The 24,635-nt window shown below is 36.7% G+C and overlaps 3 protein-coding genes across 3 annotated transcripts; all 3 read right to left on the bottom strand.

Moving 5' to 3' along the window:
• Nucleotides 1-3,042: 3,042 nt before the first annotated feature.
• On the bottom strand, nucleotides 3,043-3,533 carry LOC111387335. The gene is made up of 2 exons (XM_023011890.1): nucleotides 3,438-3,533; nucleotides 3,043-3,345 (listed from the first exon to the last, which is right to left on the bottom strand). Exons 1-2 carry the CDS (start codon nucleotides 3,531-3,533, stop codon nucleotides 3,043-3,045), a joined length of 399 nt encoding a protein of 132 aa, XP_022867658.1.
• A 130-nt stretch (nucleotides 3,534-3,663) lies between these two features.
• Nucleotides 3,664-6,053, bottom strand: LOC111387334. Its single transcript, XM_023011889.1, has 7 exons — nucleotides 5,868-6,053; nucleotides 5,590-5,772; nucleotides 5,398-5,475; nucleotides 4,786-5,211; nucleotides 4,605-4,689; nucleotides 4,373-4,514; nucleotides 3,664-4,261 (listed from the first exon to the last, which is right to left on the bottom strand). The coding sequence occupies exons 1-7, from the start codon at nucleotides 6,051-6,053 to the stop codon at nucleotides 3,664-3,666; spliced, it is 1,698 nt and encodes a 565-aa protein (XP_022867657.1).
• A 7,924-nt stretch (nucleotides 6,054-13,977) lies between these two features.
• Nucleotides 13,978-21,099, bottom strand: LOC111387364 (alpha-glucosidase 2-like). Its single transcript, XM_023011921.1, has 17 exons — nucleotides 20,827-21,099; nucleotides 20,633-20,701; nucleotides 20,412-20,549; nucleotides 20,212-20,329; nucleotides 19,683-19,765; nucleotides 19,307-19,402; nucleotides 19,057-19,225; nucleotides 18,747-18,877; nucleotides 18,600-18,677; nucleotides 18,253-18,438; nucleotides 17,046-17,213; nucleotides 15,390-15,510; nucleotides 15,223-15,292; nucleotides 14,973-15,057; nucleotides 14,759-14,879; nucleotides 14,437-14,630; nucleotides 13,978-14,318 (listed from the first exon to the last, which is right to left on the bottom strand). The coding sequence occupies exons 1-17, from the start codon at nucleotides 21,067-21,069 to the stop codon at nucleotides 14,250-14,252; spliced, it is 2,139 nt and encodes a 712-aa protein (XP_022867689.1). The 5' UTR covers nucleotides 21,070-21,099; the 3' UTR covers nucleotides 13,978-14,249.
• Nucleotides 21,100-24,635: the final 3,536 nt, after the last annotated feature.

Below are 24,635 nucleotides of genomic sequence, written 5' to 3'. Positions count from 1 at the left end.
AGTTCGAACCCTCAAAAGAAGTTAGTGGAGGTGTATGGTATGTTGATGGAAATCTTGACAAAGAGCTTGTTAATGTTATGAAACAGTTGCATGCTTAAGGTGCATACGCATTGAAACAGTTGCTACTTTTGAGAGAGTTCACAAGCATTTGAAGAAGCAGCAAGTAGTGAATTTTGAGATCTAGCTAGTAAGTTTTTGAGATATTGAACTCAACGATTTTAGACAATGAAATAATTGAGGTAAAAAGCACTGGACTTGGTGAGTATTAATCCATTCTTTTAAGAATAGTTTGTATTTGATAGCTGTCCAGTTGTAGCAAAGGGTTCAAAAGTGGGTGCATTTGCTTCAATTCCATGCGGTACTTGTCCTTATTTTAAGTGGAGATTTCTTTAAGATGAGTCAGCTTTCAAATTAAAGCTCCAAATTCACCATCCTGTACCGTAATGTACAAGACACTTGTATGTCTGACTGATGTCGAACTGATTGACTAAGGCGAGACCAACACATTTATCGATCGGCTTCCATTCACCTGATTAAAAGGTTAAGAAATAAACCATTAATTGATAGATTGAACTATAGAACATTTATCCAAGAAGGCTGGAGTTTATAGAGTTCGTGGTGCATTGTGGACTATATAGATTTATATATTTATGGCTATGGTAGTGCAATGAATGCATGATCTTATAAAACTTGTCGGCTGTGCTACATGTATATAATGATTTATATACACATGATATAGTGAGATATGATTGGGCAAAATTTTTTTAAAAAAAAAAAAAAAAAAAAAAACTTCCCCATATGTATATAAATCATTATGTACAAGTAGCATTATTCTAAGCTTATTGCATGTTCAGTATTTAATATGAGACTAGTAGTATAATGACCAAGATTTTTTCTAATCGGTTCTTTTCATCCCATTATAATGGGGATGTTTCTTGGGGACAAACCAATAATTAGCAAAAACTCCACAATTAAGACCACAATCGATTGTTGTTGTGTGTTTTTCCCAATTCTTTTCTGTTTCTATGCATATGATATTATTTGCAAACTAGTTAAACAGATACTATTTCAGCATTTGCATTTGACTTTGATGATAATGTAAGTATATTTTTGAGTTGATTATTTTGATCATCGAGATAGCTACATTTTTAAAGTTTACCACTATCATCCATTATAAGCTATTGAGTGTTGTACATGTAGATTGGGAGATGTTTCGGCATCCTATATCTATAAGAAGGATAACATTCCTTACGAGAATTCAGTGCTAACACAAGTACTTGCAGATTTACTAGGTATTGATACCTTGGTTATTCAAATTTGCCTCTGAATAATCACTGCTGTATTGGTAACTCAAGGATTTCATATATGTGCCAATATACAATAGTATTTTCCACAATTAGATATAATACAATTCTTAGTTCTCTTCGATTATTTAACTTTTGTATACTTGAACAGAAGTTTGTGCTACCACTACTCAAATTGTGGCATAACTTGCACCATTTTTATGCTTTGCACTTGACATTTGATTAAAGTTGCACGTCCTTGCTTAATAAATGTTTTAGCATCTATCATGTTGCAGAAATACCTTATGAGAAGGATACCTTATATGAAAGCATCTAGCACGTCAATGTATTTTCTTTCAATTTTTCTTACTCTAGTTTTCAAATTGATATACAAGCCTTGCGTTATAAAGAAGGATATCAATCCAAAATGAAATGAGGATTTGACCGTTGTAGTTTGGCCGTTCTAATTGATGTACTTCATCTTCTTTTTATTAACTTAATTTTGTACATAAACGGTAATTTTAAGTTGTCTTCTTATATAAAAATAATTTTATTAAGAGAGAACGATTTATGACGACAAATTTATTACTCATTGTTATTGCAAAAATAAATTTTATGACTATTGTGGAATGTGTTTAATATATGTAAAATAATATATATAAATATAACAATATATATAGTAATTTTTATTTTTTTTTAGAAAATTGGTAAAAAGGCAATGTGCAATGGATGTTGCTAATACATTAACGGCAAAATGCAATGAATATTGTTAAAAATTAATGGGAACGTTGTTAAAGCATTAACGGCAACGTGCCATGAACATTGCAAAAAACTAATGACCAAATTTTTTGAAAATCTTTTGCAACAGTCTTTGAATGTTGTATATTTTCACTCTATGGCAACATTGAAACCCACAACATATATTCAAATATTGCACACGGTCTTTCACAACATTTTTTTTTGTCCATTGCAAAAGGTTATTTTTGTTGTTGAGTAGAATAAAACACAATTTCATATGACCTTCCTATATTTCTATGAAAGATGTGAATAAGGTTTGCATTAAAACGCCAAAAACCTATTGAAATCATGCAAGGCATAACATTATATTTTTATTCATTATCAGACTTCACACCAATTGTTATTACATGCTATCATTCTTATTGTTTCTCTTGAAGATAACAAAAGTTACATATGAATCCCATTGGTGATTGGGTGATTAAAAACCGTTAATAATATAACAATAATCCAAGATAAATGAATATCTAGCGTTAAAATATTGAAATTAATATCAAACTTCATAATAAAGGGTTCATCTATGTTTTAGCGATAAAAAATTTAGCCTAAAATTGCAAAGTCACAAGAAATCCTAATGGAATAATAAGATATTACTAGAAATTAAGATATATGAAGATAAAGAGGAGAAGTCACGAAGTCTTGAATCTCTTCAGTCTTCTTGATCAATCTCCCATTACTCATTCTTCTTCTAAAACTAAGAACAAAGAAATAATCTTCAATATTGGATTAACTTCTTGTGTCTTGATTTCTCCAAAAAAAGGGGAAAAAAATTGGTATTATGCCTCTCTTGACTTCAAAAATTGTATATTATAAGATATGAGAGAGGTCTTCAATTTTTAAATTTTTTTTTTTAAAATCGACCAATAATTGTATTGAAAACAACCCTCACTTATGGCGGAGGAATACTGTGATGACAAAATAGTCTTACAAATAGCGAATTTAAAAATTTTCTAGACCAATCAACTCACTTACGTAAATAGGGAACTCCAATGTGATCCAACCAAACAAGTCCTTGAGCCCGCTCAGGCAAGTCACCACAAGATGGAAATCTCTGCATTACCCCTTGTGCACCCATTTTTGCTAATAAATCCACCACTTGATTGCCTTCCCTGAACTGGTGTGAAACCTGTATCTCAAATAAACTCATTAAGTTTAATAACTCCTCCCAAAAATCCCACAAATACCAAGTTGTGCATTTGCGTTTCAACATCCATTCAACAACAATCTTGGAATCACATTCAATATCAACATGAAAACATCCTATATGCTGCAAAGTTTAAGTCCCTCAATAATAGCTCTCAGCTCAGCTTCATTATTTGATGCTGCTATCCCAAAGTTAGTGGCAAACGCCCCTAGCACCATCCCTTTATCATTACGAATCACTCCCCCTCCACCTGCTTGGCCTGGGTTTCCCAAACTACTCCCATCTACATTGATCTTTACTCTCCCAGCCATTGGTTTTTTTCCAAGTCACCAAATGTACAGGTGATCGTGTACTGACCACACATGGAATGCCCATATCTTTTAGGATATTTTCCTCTTCACGTGTCAATATTCTAGTTTTTGTAATATTTTTTGCCAAGTGTTATAGCCAAAAATTAATGGACGAAACAACATCTTCAACAAGTTCATAAACTTCCTCCATTCTTGCTCTACATCTTTGAATCCAAAGCCTCCAAGTTACTAAACATGGGATTAACCCCAGCAAGCATCTTAGTTGAGAGGATCTCTTCGCTCGAGCCCACCAAAAATTTATCCTATCCCACCAAGCTTGTTTTTCTCGCCATCTAACCCCAAGTTTAGAGGACAGTTTCCTCCACACCTCATCAACGAATTCTCTAGAACTTAAAACATGGTTAGCATCCTCATCATGGCCTGTTGTGCAACAATTACACCGAGACACCATAGCCACTCCAACTTGACGTATCCTCTCATCTACAGTAAGACTCCCCGACATAGCCTTCCATATCACAACTAAAGCCCTCTTAGGGAGAGTGTTATGCCATACCCATTTCGCCCGCTTCACAGTAGAAGACCTTATTCGAATCACATCCCAAGCACTACTAGTAGAGAATATTCCATGCGCATTTGGTCTCCAAATGAGAATATCCCTTCCAGGTTTTTGACCTCCTATTTTCTCTATTATATTTGTAGCCATATTCGTCCCTACTAACTGACCCAACCTATTAACATCCCAGCCAGTTTCTAGGCAGATTTCCTGAACCTTCAAGCTAGGTTGAACAATCTGATCCACTCTTTGGCAAAGTGGACCCTCCTCTAATCAATTATCATACCAAAATGATATTTTTCCTTCCCTAATCTTCCATTGACTATTAGCAACCACATCAGGGAAGCAATCCACCACAAATTTCCAAAATCTTGATCCCACATGATCCAACTTTCCGACATCCACCAAACCCTTCTTCACATATTTTGCTTTGAAAAAACGAGTCCACAGTGAATCAGCAGTAAGTAGTTTCCAAGCAAACTACATTTGTAGAGACTTTTGAATTTCGTCAAACTTACGAATCCCATGACCTCCTTCCATCAGTGGTTTAAAAATTTTCTCCCATGAAAACCATTTTTTCCTAGTCCTTTCATTAAACTCACCCTAGAAAAAAGAGGATAATTTGGAATTTAACGTCTTAAAAACTGATTTAGGAATACTTAAAACGGATAGTAAGTGGGTTTCCATACATGACAAAACATGTCTCAATAGAACAAGACGACCCCCTTGTGACAACAGCTGCATTTTCCAGCTAGCAATCTTTTTTTGAACTTTTTCTACTAGAAAATGTAGATGGTGAGCAGTCAATCTTCCAACCACCACTGGTACTCCCAAATAGATTATTGGAAAGGAACCCTCTCTAAAAGAGCTTAATCGAAGAACCTCTTGCTTGTGAATTGTCCCACAATGTTTAGCAAAGAATATGGCTAACTTCTCCTTATTAATAACTTGACCTGTCCATTTTTCATATAACTGAAAAGTATCCATTAAAGCTTTCATCGATCTTTTACTTCCATTAGCAAAGACTACGATATCATCAACATATAGCAAATGTGACACCAAAGGTGCACCACGAGGATGTGAAAAAGATCTATGCATCCATCTTCGAATTTCTTTCTGAGTAACCTAGTCAACACCTCTTCTATGATAATAAATAGATGTGAGGATATAGGATCACCTTGCCTCAGACCTCGAGATGGCTTAAAAAAAACCCTTTGTGGTTCCATTCATCATAATGGATAACCAAGGCATAGATATACATTCAGAAATTAGGGAACAGAAACTGTGAGGAAAACCAAAAGAGCGCAGTACATGCAGTAAAAACCTCCAGTCCACTCTGTCATATGCCTTTGCCATATCCACTTTAACCACTACATTCCCGCCATGAACCTTGCGATTTAATGAGTGAACTATATCTTATGTTAAAGTGATGTTATAAAAAATGGTCCTCCCTGTGAGAAAAGCTCCTTGTTCATGAGCTATAATTTTTGGAAGCAAGCTAGCCATTCTCTTCACTAGGATTTTTGAAAAAATCTTATACGCCACTGAGCACAGACTAATTGGTTGAAACTTATCAAATCCTTGAGGGTTCTCCACCTTTGGAATAAGCACTATGTATGAAGAAGAATAAAATCTTGGCAAAGGGCTACCACCCAAGAAATCGCACGCAGCCTTCATCATATCCTTCTTCATTATATCCCAGCATTTAATATTAAAACCAGAGCTGAATCCATCCAGTCCCGCGAGCTATCCATCGGGATTGAAAAGATAGCTTCTCTTACCTCATCTTCAGTAGGTGCCTTACACAATTGATCCCCCTCATCAAAAGAAACGGTCTCCCCAATAAACTCTGACAGGTCAGGTAGAGGCTCCATATGTGACTCTGTTAGGAAATTATTAAAATAATCTACCGCTGCATCATGAACCTCCTTGGGAGACGATAAAACTGTCCCATTTGACAAAATCATCTTCTCTATCCTTGAGCTTCTCCTTTTCTGTACAATACTTGCATGAAAGAACTAAGTAATATTGTCTCCCTCCTTCAGCCACTTTTTTTTTTTTGCCCTTTGTGACAGACATATTTCTTCCCTTTGCTGCCACTGTAAGAGCTCTGATTTAGAATCCATAAATTCCTTTTCCAAAACCTCTGAGATGTTCTCTTGCAATTTCAGCCTCTAGTGTCTCGACCCTCTCTTCCAACTCCGACATCCTGTGCTCCACCCTTCCAAATACTTGCTTATTCCAGATTTTCAGAGCAATTTTTGTGGTTTTCAGTTTTACAGCAAGCTTGTACAAACCCGTTAACCCCTCACCAATCCCATTTGAATTCCAAGCTTTCTCTACACACGGGATGAAAAATTCATGTTCAGTCCACATTCGTTGGAATCAAAAGGGAGGAGGCCCATAGTTTTCCATTGTCTTGTAAAACTGGACCAACATCGGGCAATGATCTGAAATAGTTTTTGGCAAATATATCATTTGAATATCTGGAAAAAGTCGCATAACATCAATATTGGCCAATACACGATCAAGACGTCCCCAACTCTGACCTAAACCTTCATGTCCATTACACCATGATAACTTCCGACCTTTACAAGGCACCTCCACCATCCACATGTATCAATGCAAGTATTAAATTATTCCATCGCCGCCAAGGGTCTCGGCCTCCCTCTCCTTCATTCTGCATCATTCCAAATTATGTTAAAGTCTCCCGACACCAACCATGGCAGACCAACCACTCGTAAACCTTCTAACTCTACCCAAAGACTCCTCATCTCTAAAGCACTACATTTAGCATACACAAAAGTAAGCACCACGCTATGTCCTCCCTTTGTCACTATACCATGTATAGCTTGAGAAGATGTCCCAATCCACTCCATTTGAAAATCATCCCTCCAAAAAATCCTAATTTTGCCCCCTTCTTTCTCATTAGAGACACATCCTAACATCTTTATTTTCTTAGCAAATGAATACATATGTTTTTCCTTGTGAAAAGGTTCTGCCACTGTAAGTATAGCAATATTATGTTTCCTGACCAATTTTCTCAGCCTTCCTTTAGACGTGCCCATCCCTCGCACGTTCCACACCACTAGCGTATCAATCATAAATCCAGTTTGTTAGGGCGTGCTCGCGCCTTTTGTGAATGCCTCACTTTCTGAGTATGATCGTCGTGGATGGGTACTGGAACATTCAACTCTGAATCTGAATTGTAATCTGCCCTTGCCACACAGTTGTTTCCCCTCTCACCTACATCCTCTCCATCCAAAACCACAGTAATCATCTCCACATTCAAATTTACGTGCTTCTCCGCTTCAACATTTCCTTCTTCCAACCTGAATTCATTATGCAAAGTTTCCTTTTCTTGATCTTCTTCACCTCCATTCCCCACCATGTTTTTTTTCTTATCATAATTCTCGTTAGACATATCCTCTTTTCCTTTCTCCGCCCCACTCGTTTCCTTTTCATCGTCTCCACCAACCTTTCCTTTCATCTTCATATCCCCTCCCTTATTCACCACCAAATCAACCAATTGTATAGGTCCCCTACTTTCCTCAATTTTATCATGTTCATCTAAATTTGGTTCTTCCCTTAAATCAACACTTTCCACCCCTATTTCCTTCTCTTCCAATCTTCAATCATTTTTAATTCACCATTCCTTATGGTTTTTCCCCTTTTCATATATTTGTGCCTTGCTTCCTTTCCTTGAAAGACTAGATTTCTGGCCACTTTTGCAAACCAATTCAAGATGACCTTGCCGACCACATTTTGAGCAATAAAAACCCGACTTCTCATATTGCACTTCCTGCCAAATAATCCTATCTGGAAAAGCGATTAGAAAATTTGAAATTGGTGCATCCCTCAAATCCACTTCCACGCATATCCTTTCCCCTGTAGCTCTTGTCCGATTTAATGTGGTGTGATCTGTACACAAATATCTCCCAATGCGCCATGCCAGAATTTTCAAACAATCCACACGGTATAAATGTAGGGAAAGTCGAGGAAGAAAGATCCACTGTGGAGCCAAAGGTGATTCCCTGCTCAAATCAAAGTCTGGTGTCCATTTGAATAGGCAAAAATTTCCCCCAGCAATAGTATGCCCTTCTCTTGCCCATGTATGAATATAGTCAATCTCATTCCTTAATTGAACCAACACATGCTTCGAATCTATAAAGCTGACAATCGGAATCTCTCTCAATCCCCAAGTCTTGTTGATGGACTGCCTAATCGTGTCAGTGTTAGGCCTAAATGACAATAATTTTAGCACCAATCCAAACTGAAACTCCTTTGCCAATTTCTTCACTTCTAGCTTTGAAAATCTAAAGCCCATATCCCCATCAATCTCCACCAGATATTTCATCGCCAGATTTTGTTTTGGAGCCGGCTGTTCTCCACCTCGCGCTGTGATGACCTCCAGAAATGAGCGGCTCCTAGACACTCGATCGTTAGCCATCGTAGATCCCGCCGGCCCTCCTCGTGGAAGCCCCACTTCCGATTGGGCGAGCACCGTCATGACCGGCCGCCACCAAAACCTAAGCAAGTCTTGAAGATTGCCCTCCGAGAAAATCGCTGCCCCGTAAATAGAGGTTATGACAATGAGGTCTTCAATTATTGACTGAAGTTTTGTATTTATATAAGTCAAAATTAGGTCAAAATTCAAGTCTAAAGTGGTTTCCAACTTTCCATGATAAAGTTTAATCAAGTAATGAAACCAGAATTCTGCTCGGAAACCTTCCATGCGATTGCACCATAGTTGTGGGTTGTGATCACAAAGTTTAGTGTAGTTGGGGTCTGTTTCTCCAATTTTTATGCTTGCGATCCATAGGCCCTTAACTTTCCCATTCGTTTAGCTTGTTCCTTGACTCCGCTCTTGCTTAACCTAAGTCCTTTTTACTCTCCTTTTGGTCCTTCAACTTCTAATTTCATCCAATTCGATCCATTTAATCTTCAGTCTTCATTCTTTGCTCAAATCAACTATTGAACATTTGCAATTTAGTCAGTGAACTTTGGAATTTTACCTTCGTACCCTTTTGTTGGGTGTAGGAGACACGTAGCACCTCTTCCCCTACATAAATACATCCCCTAAATTCGTTTCTCTTGATGCAAAGACAAAAAGATGGAGTTAACAAAACAAAACTACCCTTTTCAACTAATTCAAATTTTGAATAAAACCAGCTGCTCCTGCACACCCTTTCCTAAGAAATAGGCAGCGATGCAATTCTTTGTCCTTCTTAGATTATATTGGGCAAACTCAATGAAAAATCATGTACCTCATTTACTTAAAGGCACAACATTCAACTATCAACGCATTAAAAACCTCTTGACAAATCAACGATATCTATATAAATATGCTTTGCATGATTGCAGTGTTGTTTCCATCACTCCAGCTTTGATACTTTTATTTTCTACTATTTGTGAATGTTTGTGTGGTGAATATTATGCTCTTGTTTATCGCTTGAACTTCTATGTTGAATATCTTTTTGGTTGATTGAGCAAAAAGAGTAAATCAACATAAGAATGTTAATCAATTGTTGGGTCGTAAAAACATGTATTTGATCTTGACTTCCCATTTCTCTATGGTGTGATTTAGAATGACCTGTTTGATTGATCATTTATTTTTTGAACCGGGTCACTGGCACAAATTTATACCTTTCCTTTTTCTTTTCTTTTTTTTATGCGCATGTTGAAAAATTTGTGTAGTTAGCTATTTTGAGGAAAAATAAAAATAAAAAGAATAGATTTTGATTGATGGGTTTAAAATTTAACTTAATTATCAACTTCCAATAAAGGGAAGCTACTCATATATCTATGGTGGTTTTTTTTTTTTTTTTAATTGGAGGGTGACCTTTGATCGTATATACATTTAAATACAGTTAAATTTGTTTTTCTTCCCCCTCCCATTGATGAGATGCTTAATTGTTAGTTTTTTATTTTTTCTTGTAAAGTTGGTGGTATGTTTTTGTTTAAATTGGATTCAAGATTGAGAATATTGAGAGTATCTTTTTCTACTGTTGCAAAGAAGATGTTGATTTCTTACTTAGGAATATGTGATTCTTGTCAAGTGGCTGTGCATCCACTAATTTCTATGCCAGACATATATTCAGTTTTTGGAGTGAAATTTATGAGGTTGTATAACTGTCTGGAGGGTTGCCAATTGTGAAATCCAAGCTCTCAAATGAGAAGATGATGGTATCCGCAATCCAGCTTCTTTAGCCACTTCCATATATGAATCAAGTGGTGAAGTTTATGTATATACCTTTTCCTGGTCAATAAGTACAGGCATGGAGTGAGATGTACGATGTTGATACATAGCAAACTAAGCTGCATCTTTTCGCCTAGAACCATTCATCAGTGACCAATAGAAGGCTACCATTGTGGCTGATTTCTTAACAATGGAGGTTCAGTTCGAAGATCAACACTTCCAATTTATAGGTTGGAGTGAAACACGTTTGTTTTGGTGTTGAAATAGCATCCGTAGACAATATTTTGCGATTGTTGACTATCTGCCAACTGTTACATATTGGATTCATATAGGAGTTTCAATCTCAACCTATTCTTTTTGAAATTTTTCTTAAGTTTCTATTCGTACTTAAACAATATATAACTAACTCAATAAATAAATAGCTGTAATGAGAAGGTAAATATAGTGAATACTAAATGTTCATATCAATAACAAAAAATATAAAAACAAAAGAGATGAAAAGTAAGTTAATTCAAACTAGCCTAAAAACATCTTTCATGTTTATAAATGATTTTTTCTCAAATTTAAATACATTTATTTTTAACATTAACTACCTAACGTGCAACGCACGTTCACCTTACCGGTACTTATTTAAAATTATGATGATATTGTTGAATGTGTAACTGAATTCTCTATTTTTACCTTCTTATCCGGAACACTATAACCTCCCCTCTCGACTACATTCCATTCGGATTTTGCCTGATTACTTCTTTTGCCCTCATTCGGTGAGGAAGAATTGAGTTTGACTAGAATATTTAGAATCCCTGTGCTTTAGTTATCTTTAGTTCTATTTGTTATGCTACTAATGCTCGATCAGCTATTGCTGAAGAAGTAACTTCACTAGTTTGTGCCATACTTACATCTCGATTCATCTCTCAACACAATCCCTTGAGAAACGTTCAATTTTAAGTTCGTCTGTACTGACCATGAATTGAGCAAAATAAGACGACTCATCCATCTTCTGAATGCACTTGCTATTGATGACTGAAGTCATCGAGTATTTTGTTACGCATAGAGAAAAAAGAAAAAAAGAAAAACGAGTACTTATTTTGACAAAGAAGAGCATGTTAATTAAAATCCTGGTGCTTCGCAAGAGCCATAACGGCCATGGTAAGCTCCGCCAGAACTACCAGATCATGAACCCAAGGCAGCATCTCTGCAATTTTGGCTTTGAGTTCTATGCTATTTACTTTTTCGGAACTTCTAGACAGGTTTTCCTACTCTTAATAAAGCAAGATAACTTCTCCGTAGATGATAGCACTGATTCGGTACCTCCGGATTGCAGACACTACCTTTGATGATAAGCGTAGACATTGTGCCATTCTGAAATTTGACTATATGCAGAGATTCGTTCAATGGTACAAAGCCAATTTTTGGGTTGAATAGGGTCTGTTACACGTTCTCCACTTTGCCTCAGTTCAAACTGGGTTGGGCTTTGACATTGATTTATCCACTAAGTTATTTGCTCAACTAACTAGGTACAACATTTCGATCATTATCTGAAGAATATTTTAATAATAATTAGGGTTTTTAACTATATGAACTAATTATTCAAGGATGTCTACCACTTCTACAATATTAGGTGTACCCAGCCATTTTTATAAAAATTAAGTTCATTCTCACCAGTCACAATCATATAAATTCGAGGCAGTTTCAACTTACATCCTCATGTCACATATGGATGCGTACTTTGCCCGCTTTGTGATCTCATGATTACGTACCAATGACTAAGGAGTTTAGTCTTGGCCTAAAAGGGGGGAGACTTAAGAAAGGAAGGAAGGAAGGTAGTAATCCACCTCCCCTCGAATTTTATCCCTTTCGGGAATTAAAGAGATATCACCACGGGTAGGTGGGAGTAGTCATCTAAAAGAATGGAAAATTGGTTATTTTGAAGGAATTAGGACCATTAGATAGCCATCTCCTTTTTTAGTGAATGGAGGCATCTTAGAACACAAATGAAGAGAAGGTCTATGGTAGAAGTATGCTAGGAAATAGAGTAAACTGTTGCAGGTAAAGTGCAGAATTAGCACTCTGGAATTCCAGGCTAGGAATAAATCTACCACTGAACTAGGCTTCCTCTTAGCATTGAAACACGAAGAGTAAGCAAGATTTCGATGTTTTGAGGGGAGGAACCCCAAGGTGAATAAAGTTTCGAGGATGAATCTAGTCCAACTCGGGTAGAATGATGAAGAAGAGTTCGACTGAGTCTATTTTAATGTTTTTAACAATTTTTATTATCATTTATTATTAGTTATTATTATCAATTTTCATGAATTGAGGGACCAATTATGCAATTTCAATTAACCTTAAATTTCGCGCTTTAATTACCGGCCGCAAGTGTGTTGTCAATATTCTTTATAAATCAACGATATCAATAAATTTTCAATATTCACGCACGAATCAGCTAGTCCTATTGTCACTTCCCGACATTTTACGTGAATCAACAAGTATTGATTTGCATTTTCCGTTTGTTAACACTTGCGCCGCATCACTTTTCAATCGAAAACATGGAGATGTGTGTGTGAGTAAGTTGAGTTTATAGACAGGCACATAAAATATAAAACGCTAAGATGGAAAACGTATTACCCGAGAAAATCCTTTTTTTTTCCCCTTCAGAATATTGAACATATGCTACAAGGAACAATATCCTTCAAAGTCTATATGGTAAAATGATATTATCCCCGGAAACATAGCAAAAAAATACAATAAAGAATTTGAGGGAAAGATAACATAGGACTCTTCAATAGATGGAAAAATGTAAGTGTTACCTGAAGGAAGGTGCTCCATGAAAATAATTCTACCTCCTATCCTTTTGACGAACTCTATACTTACATCTTGAGTTTGACGGGGTTGTTAGATAAATTTTTATTTGGATTATTTTAGCCTTTTCTATTGTTCGGGTACAATTTATAAACAATAATATTTGACTTTGACTAAGTTTATAAACAATTTATAAATTGGCCGTCAAATATAGAGATGGCAAAAATATTCGTCAAACTTGATACCCGCAGGGACTCGTCCTAAACGGGGCAGGAATTCTACCCCGAGGCCAGTATGGTGTGGGTTCGGTTGACAGCCCCCCCCCCCCCCCCCCCCCCAATTTTTATTATTAAGAATTTAATACTTTAAAATTAGAAAAATTCCAAGAAATTCCTTAATTCTATTAGAATAGGTAACTAAGGGGGTGTATTGAATTGAGAATTTTAAAGACTTTGATGGACTATTTTTAAGTGATGACTTTTGTGAATTTTTTATAGATTTATACGGAACTAGTGGAAGTCTTTCAGTAGACTTCTATGAATTTTCATTTTAAAATTTTTATAGATTTTTGTGAAATTTTTATCAAATATATTCGAATAATTTAACTTTTAAAAATTAACAAACTAATTAAAATTTTTAGTAACTATATTATTGTTTCACTTGAATAAATTGGGGCATTAAAAAGAATTATAAAAAAAAAATTAAATGGATACGTAAATGGGGCACCACCCCTCCCTGCCTTGCCTTAAATGGGTAACAGGGTAGGTATGGGGCGGGAAAATGCCCAATGGCCCCACTCGCCCTATTACCATCCATAGTCAAACAGAGGCTTAAAAGGCAACCAACAACGCTGTCTAACGACCTCAACTCAATGATACAAATAGAAGGAAGAGTTAACAATCAAGAAGAGTGGGAGTCTGCTCCCCAACTCTTATAATTTTTTATTCAAATTCACTGCCTTCAATGGTAAACAGAGGTGGGGTTTTTAAACCCTTATTACAAACCAGAATTATTGCATATATAAACCTTATTGAACACACCTGCAGTAATGGAAAATAAAATATGAAATTGGACATAATTATTGGACGCATTTTCTTGTCTTCCAAAGAATGGCTTCAGTTCAGAGGGTCAACTTCCAGCTGAAACCAACCTTTCTGCACTTTCTTCAAGCTGCACCACCTAGTGTGGGAAATTTGATTTGCACAATCTCCCCATCAATACCCCATGCATCAAGCTATTTGACAAACCGAAAAATATTACAACAATTAGATTCAACAGAATGAAGATTTTACATTTTGGTGAAGCAAAATCTTGACTGGAAAATAATGAAATACTGTGAAATAAATACATACCACAGAACCAGTGCAAATCAGTAAGATCACATTTAAGCGGCGCTTTGGTCTCTCCCAAGACCCTTCAGTTTTCGAAACTTCTATGGTTACCACGGAAGACTGAAGTTTAGCAACATATGTTGTCAACAAGTATTCTCCATTAAGGTATTCATATCCATCACCAGCATCTTCATAGAGAAAACCTTCAGCTTTACCTGTGATTAAAGAGAAAAAATTCATTCATTTAATTATTCCAGCTGCATAAACAAAATTATTATTTGTTTGCAACCTTCAGCAGAAGTAAAGATACGTGCCTGCAAAATATATAAACCGGAAAAATTACCATGTTTGTCCAAAGCCACCAGCAGAGTTATATCATCTTCACGTTTAGCTTCACCAACATTTTGACAAGGAGGAGCCAAAGGAATGATGGATCCTCCTTTTAGGTACAGGAATGGCAAATCCTAGTGCAACCAGAAGTTAAAAAGGCACAAATTGTTGATAAAAGAAAATTCAAAATAAAATGAAAGGTCATATAATAGGTCATTTAGAAGTACCTGATGATAATCATCAAAATCAAAACTAATCCATATTCCTTTAGGCAACTCGTGCTGCTCTTGATAATTTGACGCATCGCTGGTGCTGCGAAATCAAATACAGTACAACAGAACTAAGAAAAAAATACTTCCTATTTTAGCACCTAAGAGGGAAGTTAACTCGTAAAAGAGAGCATATTTGATGGCAATACACGTGTTAATTCCAAATATGGAATCAACCAGTGTCTTTAAGCTCAAAAGAGGTGAGAACCTGGCATATACAAGAACTGGTCCCAACAAGAATGAATTATCTTGTTTTCTTAACCCCATATCTTTGGGATCTGCAAAAGAATCATAACATTAATAACCAAATACAGGTGAATGCATTCTAATGCAAATGTCAAGAAGTCCAGTTCATTGACCATCATAGGAACTTACCAGCAAAAAAGGTTGGAGTCGCCACCGGGGTACCCCGTGTATGTGCCAAGTAAAACAGATTGTATATGTGAGGTAAAAGCTGATACCGCCTCCTCAATGCTAATCGACAAACTTCTTCACACTAAGAGAGATAAAAGACTCGCACTTGAGGAAATGAAGAGTAGCTAGCAGTAATCTTAAAGCAAATGCATCGATGACTAATGAAGTGTATAAGGGATTAGAGTTCATGGCAAAATGGGACCATCACAAGGCAAAAGTTGGCAAAGAGGGGCAAATGATTTCATGATGACTTTGGGTTTGCTCGTTTTTGGCAAATCGCTAGTCTAATTTGATTGGAGTCGAGCCAAGGAATAAAACTCAGCGCCTTTGGCCCTGATGCAAGGCCAATTTCGGGCAAAATCCACCGTTTAGGCCCTCGTTTAATCGTTTTTACTATTTATGGTAATTTTCATTTTTGCAATATCTCTTTCCATGAAATTCGGATTTAGATTCCGTTTGTTGGAGGATGGTCCTGAAAATAAGTATTTTCCATCTTAATAATTATCTCATATTTTCCATTTTTGGAAAAAAATATCTTTTATTTTATTTTATTTTATTTTCTGGATTCTCCTAGGTTTTTCTTCTATTTAATCAGTTGTAAGCCCTTAGAGGCAGCAGTTCTAGAATTCAATAAAATCTTCCTTAAGAATTTTTTCAATTTGTGATTGTTCATCTTTCCTATAATATTTCCGCTAAGTCAATGACAATGTCACGACTAGTAAAATTAGGATGTATCAATAGAAATTCAGTTGAAATAGCATAATATTATTTCTATCCCAGTACAAGAAGATAGCTTCGATCAAACATAGAGAATAGAAGTACAATGCACAAGATATAACGTTTCAGGTAAAACTAAATCACTGATTTGCCACTTCAGGTGGCTTTTCCATACTTGGTATTGCTAGGATTTGAGTTTGTGCTAAATTCCAGAGAACAAATAATAAACAAAGAAGTTTTGGCATTCAGTTTCTTCTTCCACTAAATTCTGTTATGCTCCTTTAAAATACGAGAAATTATCTACATGGATTTTTCAACTTCAAAAAATTAAATGAAGACATAATTGAGAACCCAAACAGAGTTAACCACCTGGAATGACCTAACTCTGACATGTTAAAAAATTCAGATAAAAGATGAGATGGAACTCAGTAGTTGAAGGGCTGCCTAAAATGAATGTATATCACACTCCATCATTTAATTTCGTAAGATACTTTTTACATATAAGTCACTGCCTTTTAAAAGAATTGATGCTTATAAAAAGAATTCAAATAGCCATAACACCCTCTATCACGTTTGAAATTTTTTATTAAACGATTTTTAGTAAATTTTGATAAAAGTTGGTGAAATGTTTAGTTGAAAAGTTGTTTTGAAATTTTAACATGATTTTAATCGCCACCAAACAGGGGCTGAATGAATTATGCACTTACATATACTATATCATTGTAAAGAGACCTATTGACAATGTGGACGCTAACAAAATGCACGAGTTTTGCATAGTTAATGCACCGTATGAACCTTACAGCATGAGTCAGTTTATCCTAACTACGTGAAATTCTTGTAAAATTCATTTAACAAAAAACTCACATATGAACTTCACTAATTTGTGAACAGAGGACCAACCTCTTCATCAAAGGACCAAGGCTCGTGATTAGCGCTATTTTTCAGAGAATGCCCACGACAAAATGGAAACATAGCACCCACACCCATCCACCTTCTAAACAGCTTTGATTCTGCATTCCCAATATATCCACCAATATCTGATCCTGAATATGGTTGTCCACTAAGCCCCTGGACACAATTTCATTAATGTGAGCAACTATCGGGAGGGGAAAAAATTAAAATTGGCAGCATTTTTTCAATTCAATGAAAAATTCAGTAAGGCAGACTCTCCCAAGCATCTGTGCCGAGACGATAAAAGTTGGAGAATAAAATAGAAATATCATTATATCATAGGAAGAAAGGATAAGTACCGGACTCACTTTTTATCTCCCTCTTCCATCAAAATAATACTCGAATAAAAGCACATATTTTACGATTATAGATTCTTAGCACATGCACATAAATTCATTCTCACACGTGCATGCATACACGAGTATTAGCATATGCTTTCAAGTCCCTCATGAGGCTTGTCAGTTGCAGAAACATGCTTCCAAATCCCTCCTCGTGGGCTTGAAGTATGCACATTTGACATCGATAAATAACACAAGCAACAAATCTAACATCCTGTGCCCATGAGAGATATCCTACGATCTCCCTCAGGTGATCTCCTCCAATAATTTGGTATCTTGCTACCATTGACAGCAAAAGTATTTCTCAGTTACTGATAGCATACAAATACTGTAAGGGAAGCTGAAATGAACCTGTTAAAATATTCCTCCAAAGTTGTGAATTATTCATCTTTTAATTACTGTAGATGTTAATTTGTTCTTTCACATCCCTTAACTACGTGAATAAACGACAAATGATATAACTATCTGAGGTGCATTTCTTACTCATTTTGTCCATTCTCAAGCTTTTTTGAGGCGATACTGTGTTATATATCTCTATTAGCTCTTAACATTAAGGGTAATTGCAAAGGTCCATATGGAGGATTAATATTATGTAAGCTAAAGAAAAGAATTCCACAAAATAATCCATTGTTAGGTTTGGTAATGTGTTGTTGGAGGTGAATGAGCCCAAGTTTTAACTACCGACGACACCAAAATGTAAAAAAGTTTTTGAGTCTGGAACACTGAAAAACAAAAAAAAAAAAAGAAAAAAAAGGATACTATGGTGTCTCCTTAATTTACAGTTTCCAAATATATATTTCGTAATATCTTCCACTTACCAGATTAAGAACCATAGGGATACTCATACGAAGGTGCTCCCAATTAGACCTGTTAGCTCCTGTCCAAGTAGCAGCATACCTTTGGCTTCCCACAAACCCAGCTCGAGTAAGCATAAATGGGCGTTTTTTGTCATTAGCTAGTTTCATGCCTTCATATGTTGATCTTGCCATCAGCATACCATAAACCTGAAATAAGGAACTGATATCAGTGAATCAAAACTCATAATATTATACATAATGTGAAAGAAAATCATTAATTATTACATTATTTTTCATTTTTTCGTACTAGGCAAACTAAAAAGCTTCAGCTACGCTTATCAATTTCATGAGTAAGGGCCAAGTAGTACATTGTGATAGTGTGAATGGTCCTGTTTGCCACCGTATTCTGGATCTCCCCTATGAATAATGCTATCAGGCATTGTCGTCTGCAAGAAAATATGTTACACAAAACCAGAAATTAAAGAAATGCACTTCTAAAAAATTTTGAACTTCACCTCCGAAACTCTCGGTTCATTCAGATCAATCCATATACCATCCACACCATTAGTAACGAAGTCCTTGACATGACTAGCCCACCATGAACGGGCTTCTGATTTTGTGAAATCTGGAAATACCCACCCCTCCCCTAAATAGAAGCAAATAAAATTAATATTATCGAACAAAAAGAAGTAAAAGTTCAAACAAACAAAATATTTCCTCTGACCACGAGTTCGTGCATTTTTCCAGTTTACTTCTTCTTCCTTTTTTTTTTTTTTTCGCAGTTTTGTGCAATGTGGTGAGAAGGGATGGAGGTATTTCAAGTACCTACAAAAGGCTCCCCACCAGCAGTTTGAATCCAGATATCTTCTTTAGAACCACTGTTGTAGATGATATAGCCATCTTCATGTTTGATCCATGGGTGAAGCAGCCAGACTGCTTTGAAATCATTTTGATGAAGATAGTTTGCAAGAGATTTTGGATCCGAGAACCGGTCCTAAGATAGATATAAACAACAAAAGTATGTTTTGTAATTCATCTCTAGAACAAATCAACTTTTTAAGTAGATGGAACATGCCTTATGAAATGTGAAACATCGAGAACCATCCATGTAATCTATGTCCATCCATATGACATCACAAGGTATTTTTTTTTCACGAAATGTACTTGCAATCTGCATTGGGCAAGTGAAAAATGAGCTTAACGTTAAATGTAAACATGCTTGAAGAAACTAGTTGAAATTTAACGACAGTAATAACAAATGAGCTTCCTCATAACAAAATTCCAAGTTCAAATTGTTCGTGTTACACAAGAAAGTTCATAGCATTTAAAGAGGACAACAAATTTAAGACTAAGAAAACTAACATATTCAAAAACGGAAAGAAGAATTAAATGATGGAGAAAGAAGTAAGAGTATGTGCAAATAAGAAATCTGAACACCATATATAGTCAACCTCACGAACTCGTTGATCAGAATCATAGCTGAAACGAGATTGATGATAGCCCAATGACCATTTGGGAGGCATAAAAACAGTACCTGGTAGCAAAATTCCTCAATCAAATAAAAGCAGCAGGGAAGGTACGTAGACAGAGCAAAACAATAATAGCATATGACGAAAGATAATATGGAAAGTATTGACACATTAGACTTTTTGTATAACTCAAATAATATGGAAAGTAAGAACGCAACATTATTTTTTATTTTTACCTGCAACTCAACTTGTGGCTAGTTGGAAGGGGAAGATTACAAGAAGACTAGAGCACAAGCAAAAGCGTACTCTTGGTTTAAAATTATGTAACAACAGATAAAAGTCAGAATTTATGAATTTCTGTAACAAAGGGAGCAGAAAAGGAAACATTATGAATGTGAATAAACCCCTAGTGATCAGTAAGATTATGCTCTATACAGTCCCAAATACCCCTAAGTAGAGACGTAAAAAATATTTGGAACGAATGGAAATTGAAAGTAAAGATCGTAATTACCAACGGCACGGGAGAAAGACATAAGAACATCTTCTGGTGAATCAAATGGACCAAATGTGATCAAAGGATATGATATTGGAGCTACGATCTTTATATTGGATTCCTTACTCAAGTCAATCTGCTCAAGCAACAACCTGACTTTTAAAAAGCTATTTGACTAATAATTAATCTCACAAAATAACCGAGAAACTCACAAGTACCTTACATCGTCTTGTAGTATCTGCAAGAACCCCTAGTGCTTTTCCATCACTGAGAACCGCTAGTACCCAAGGATGTGATTGATACAAGGAAGTTGTCTTCTCATCATAGCCGTGCGCATCAGTATTCCAAGTAACAATCTGTTTATAATAAAGGTAGAACGCACTTGAAGAACAGTATACAGCTATACTTAGTTACTTGAAAGCTGGATCGAGTTGCTTACTGTCTTTCCGGTTCGCTCCAGCTGCCCACTAACTTCTCCAGTTCCATAAAAAGAGGTGCCAGGCGGCAACTAAAACGCAGAAAAGTTCGATCCATTATATTATGATATCTAATTTATAAAAACTATGGAATCAATATGTTTTAACGACATCCAAGTATGTAAAAGTCTGAAAGAGCGATGATAAATAGTATTACCTCAATATTGACTCTTTGTTTTTTATTAACAAGCTCAAATGTAGGAGTGTAGGTGGGATCTACGTCACTGCTAGTAATTGGTGTATCCCTGCATTTTGGATTTTTGAAAGATAAGCTCGGTAATGTATTATTTCTATCTTCCACTGAACAGTCAAAACGAAAAACTCCTTTCTCAAGAATTGGAACAGGTATCATTTCACTCGATTGCACCTTGGAGCGTGTAGTCCCTTCATGCTTTTCCATTTTATATACTACTAATGTTTCACCAATCAATCTCTTTGTCACCATATATATATATATATATATATATATATATATATATATATATATAATATTAAAGATATTCTGAACTTGGGATGACAGCAACATATGTTCCATACTTGGGAAGACAGCAACATATGTTCCATACTTGGGAGGACAGCAACATATGTTCCAAACTAGAGAGAAAGCAAAGTATATTCCAATATTTCGCACGATAAATATTTAAGTAAATGAAATATAAAATCTAAATACTTGGAAGCATACAAATCTATTTTAGAATATGGAAAAGTAAGCAATGACGTCGAACCCATAAAGATTGTATTGAAAGCCTAATTTAATCTAAATTATTTATAACTCTAGTCTAGTTGAAAACATTCGAGTTTGTTTTTGAAATAACTAAAGAAAAAGACAATGAGTAAATGAAATCAACGTAAATAATTAGAAAGAGGATTCAAGCGATTGAAATTACCAAGGTTTCATATATCACGACTGTTGGGAAAACACCTCCCAAAGATTGCCCAAGATCAAACAAAGTTGACAATGTGAAAAAATTCAAACTACTTCAAGAACAAGAAAATGGGGAAGAAATGATTTCAATGGATAAATGGAGAACAATGTGTTTGGATTACTTGAACAAGCCTCAAGTTAATCCCCAAGAAAGAAAATAACTTTGAATTTATACCCAAGATGATCAACCTCAATCTTGTAAAATTCTATCCAAGTTTTCTCTCTTTTCTTCTCTTAAAATCGGGCTCTAGGTCTTGTGTTTATCAAGGAGGGAAAAAAAACTGGCCATATATATACCTATCGAGGCGCCAAGGCGCCCAAGAGTGGCGCCTAGGCGCCATGTTTCTGATTTGCTCCAGCACTTGGGGCGCCTAGGCACCACTTGAGTGGCGCCTAGGTGCCATGCCACTTCTCTTCTCTTCCCTCTTCTATTCCTCCTTCTTCTACTTTTCTCTTTTCTCACAATTCTCCACCTCGTACATCATTTGATAGACCTCAAATTTTGGAAGACCACAAGAAGAAGTAGCAAGCACCAAAAAACTCGACTGCACCATTCAAACCATGATTGAATACGTACCCAAAACTCGGGATCAAGCCTTCGTAGTTCACCTCCACCTTCATAAACTCTCCACCTCATTTCAACCCCGCCTCAAAGGGCCATGCCCACTCGGGCATATCAACATGGACTAATGTGAAGCAAGTCCAAGCAATGTTGAAACTTGCTACCCGTTACCACTTTGGTTAACATGTCAGCTGGGTTCTCATTTGTGTGTACCTTCGAGAGTGAAATATCACCTTTCTCTATGACATCACACACAAAATGATACCTGACGTCGATATGCTTGGTTCGAGCATGATGAACCTGATTCTTAGCCAAGTGAATTGCACTCTGGCTATCACACCACAAGTCCTCACAATCCTGCTCAATCCCCAAGTCATCTAGAAGACCCCATAACCACAATGCTTCCTTCACTCCCTCTGCCATGGCCATATACTCGGCCTCTGTAGTAGAAAGAGCAACTGTAGCCTGTAACATCAATCGCCAACTAACTGGGGCACCATGTATGCAAAACACATATCCAGTAGTAGATCGTCGTCTATCTAGATCACCTGCATAATCCGAGTCGACAAACCCACTTATATGACATGCATCTCCACCAAAACATAAACCCGTATCCGCAGTACCTTTTAAGTACCTCAGGATCCACTTCACAGCTTCCTAGTGTGCCTTCCCCGGATTCGCCATGAATCTACTGACCACACTAACCGCCTGTGAAATATCTGGGCGTGTACACACCATAGCATACATCAAACTGTCAACTGCACTAGCATAAGGCACACGATCCATGCGTACCTTTTCTTCCGCTGTAGTAGGAGACTGTTTACCAGAGAGCCTGAAATGTGGAGCCAATGGAGTCACCACCGACTTTGCACCTTGCAACCCGAACCTAGCAATAACCCGCTCAATGTAGCCTTTCTGAATCAAGAACATTTGCCAGTTCATCCTCTCTCTTCTAATCTCCATACCCAGTATTTTCCTAGCAGCCCCCATATTCTTCATCTCAAACTCTTTACCAAGTTGAGATTTCAACCTATCTATCTCCACCTTGCTTTTCGAAGCGATAAGCATGTCATCCACATACAATAGAAGATAGATATTGTTACCTCCCCGAAGTTTCCGAATATAAACACAACAGTCATACTCACTTCTGGAGAAACTATGCTTTAGCATGAAGAAGTCAAATCGCTTGTACCACTGCCGAGGAGATTGCTTCAATCCATATAGTGCTTTTCTCAAGCGATATACCTGACGTTCCTTATCCTCAACCTTGTAGCCCTCAGGTTGATGCATATAGATCTCCTCATCCAAGTCCTCGTGCAAGAAGGCGATTTTGACATCGAGTTGTTCCAGCTCAAGATCATGATGAGCAACAATACTCAATAGCACCTGAATGGAAGTGTGCTTGACCACAGGAGAAAGATCTCATTGTAGTCAACTCCTTCTCTTTGTGCAAACCCCTTAGCCACTAACCTTGCTTTAAATCTTGTACCACCGAGCTTGGTAGGATCCTCTTTCTTTTTGTACAACCACTTGCAACCAATAGCTTTCTTATCTATGGGCAATGGGACAACCTCCCATGTTTGGTTCTTGTGAAGTGATTCCATCTCTTATTCCATTGCTGCCAACCAACTCTCACTATTGTTGTTTAAAATAGCTTCCTTGAAAGTGGTAGGCTCATCATCCTCCACCTAGAGTGCATACTCAACCAAATTTGTCTGCCCATAGTGCCTCAAAGGCTCGTTTGACCCCAACTTTAGAACTTGCTTGTAAGTACGGCGTGGCCTAGAGGAAGCCAAGTTATCTGCAAGCTGCTGCTGTTGCTGTGCCTGTACATTCTCTTGCTGAATCGCCTCTTGTTCAAGTGCATCATCATTTTCATCTTGAGTGTCTATTTGATGCTCCTCTTGAACATGCCTAGAATCAGGTTGGTCTCTAGATTTTATGTCAACAACTTGAGACATTGTAGTCTCAACATCATCACCACCGGGCACTGTAGCTTTCAACGAAGCTATCATGGAGTTCTCATTAAAAGTAACGTCTCTGCTGATTATGAACTTAGAATCCTCTACACACCAAAGGCGAAAGCCTTTAACACCTGCTGCCTACCCCAAGAATATAGCCTTTTTGGCCCTCGCATCGAGCTTTCCCTCGTTAACATGATAGTAGGCTGTGCATTCGAATGTTCTGAGTTTCTCATAATCTGCATGTTCTCCTGTCAATACCCTATAAGGTACATCTCCATCTAACCTTGAATGTGGAGACCGGTTCACTATGTAGCAAGCATTTGCAACCGACTCTGCCCACCATTCTCTGCCCAAACCAGCATAGGATCGCATACACATCGATTTCTCTCGAAATGTGCGATTCAATCTTTCCGCGACCCCATTCTGTTGCGGTGTATTTCTAACTGTCCAGTGTCTCACAATGCCTTCCTTACCACAGAACTCCTTGAAAGCACCATATGTATACTCAGTACCGT

Source organism: Olea europaea, unplaced genomic scaffold, assembly GCF_002742605.1.
Source record: "Olea europaea var. sylvestris unplaced genomic scaffold, O_europaea_v1 scaffold399, whole genome shotgun sequence".
Lineage (NCBI taxonomy): Eukaryota > Viridiplantae > Streptophyta > Magnoliopsida > Lamiales > Oleaceae > Olea > Olea europaea.
The sequence above is the reverse complement of the archived record's forward strand: the minus strand, read 5'-3'. Positions and strand labels throughout refer to the sequence as shown.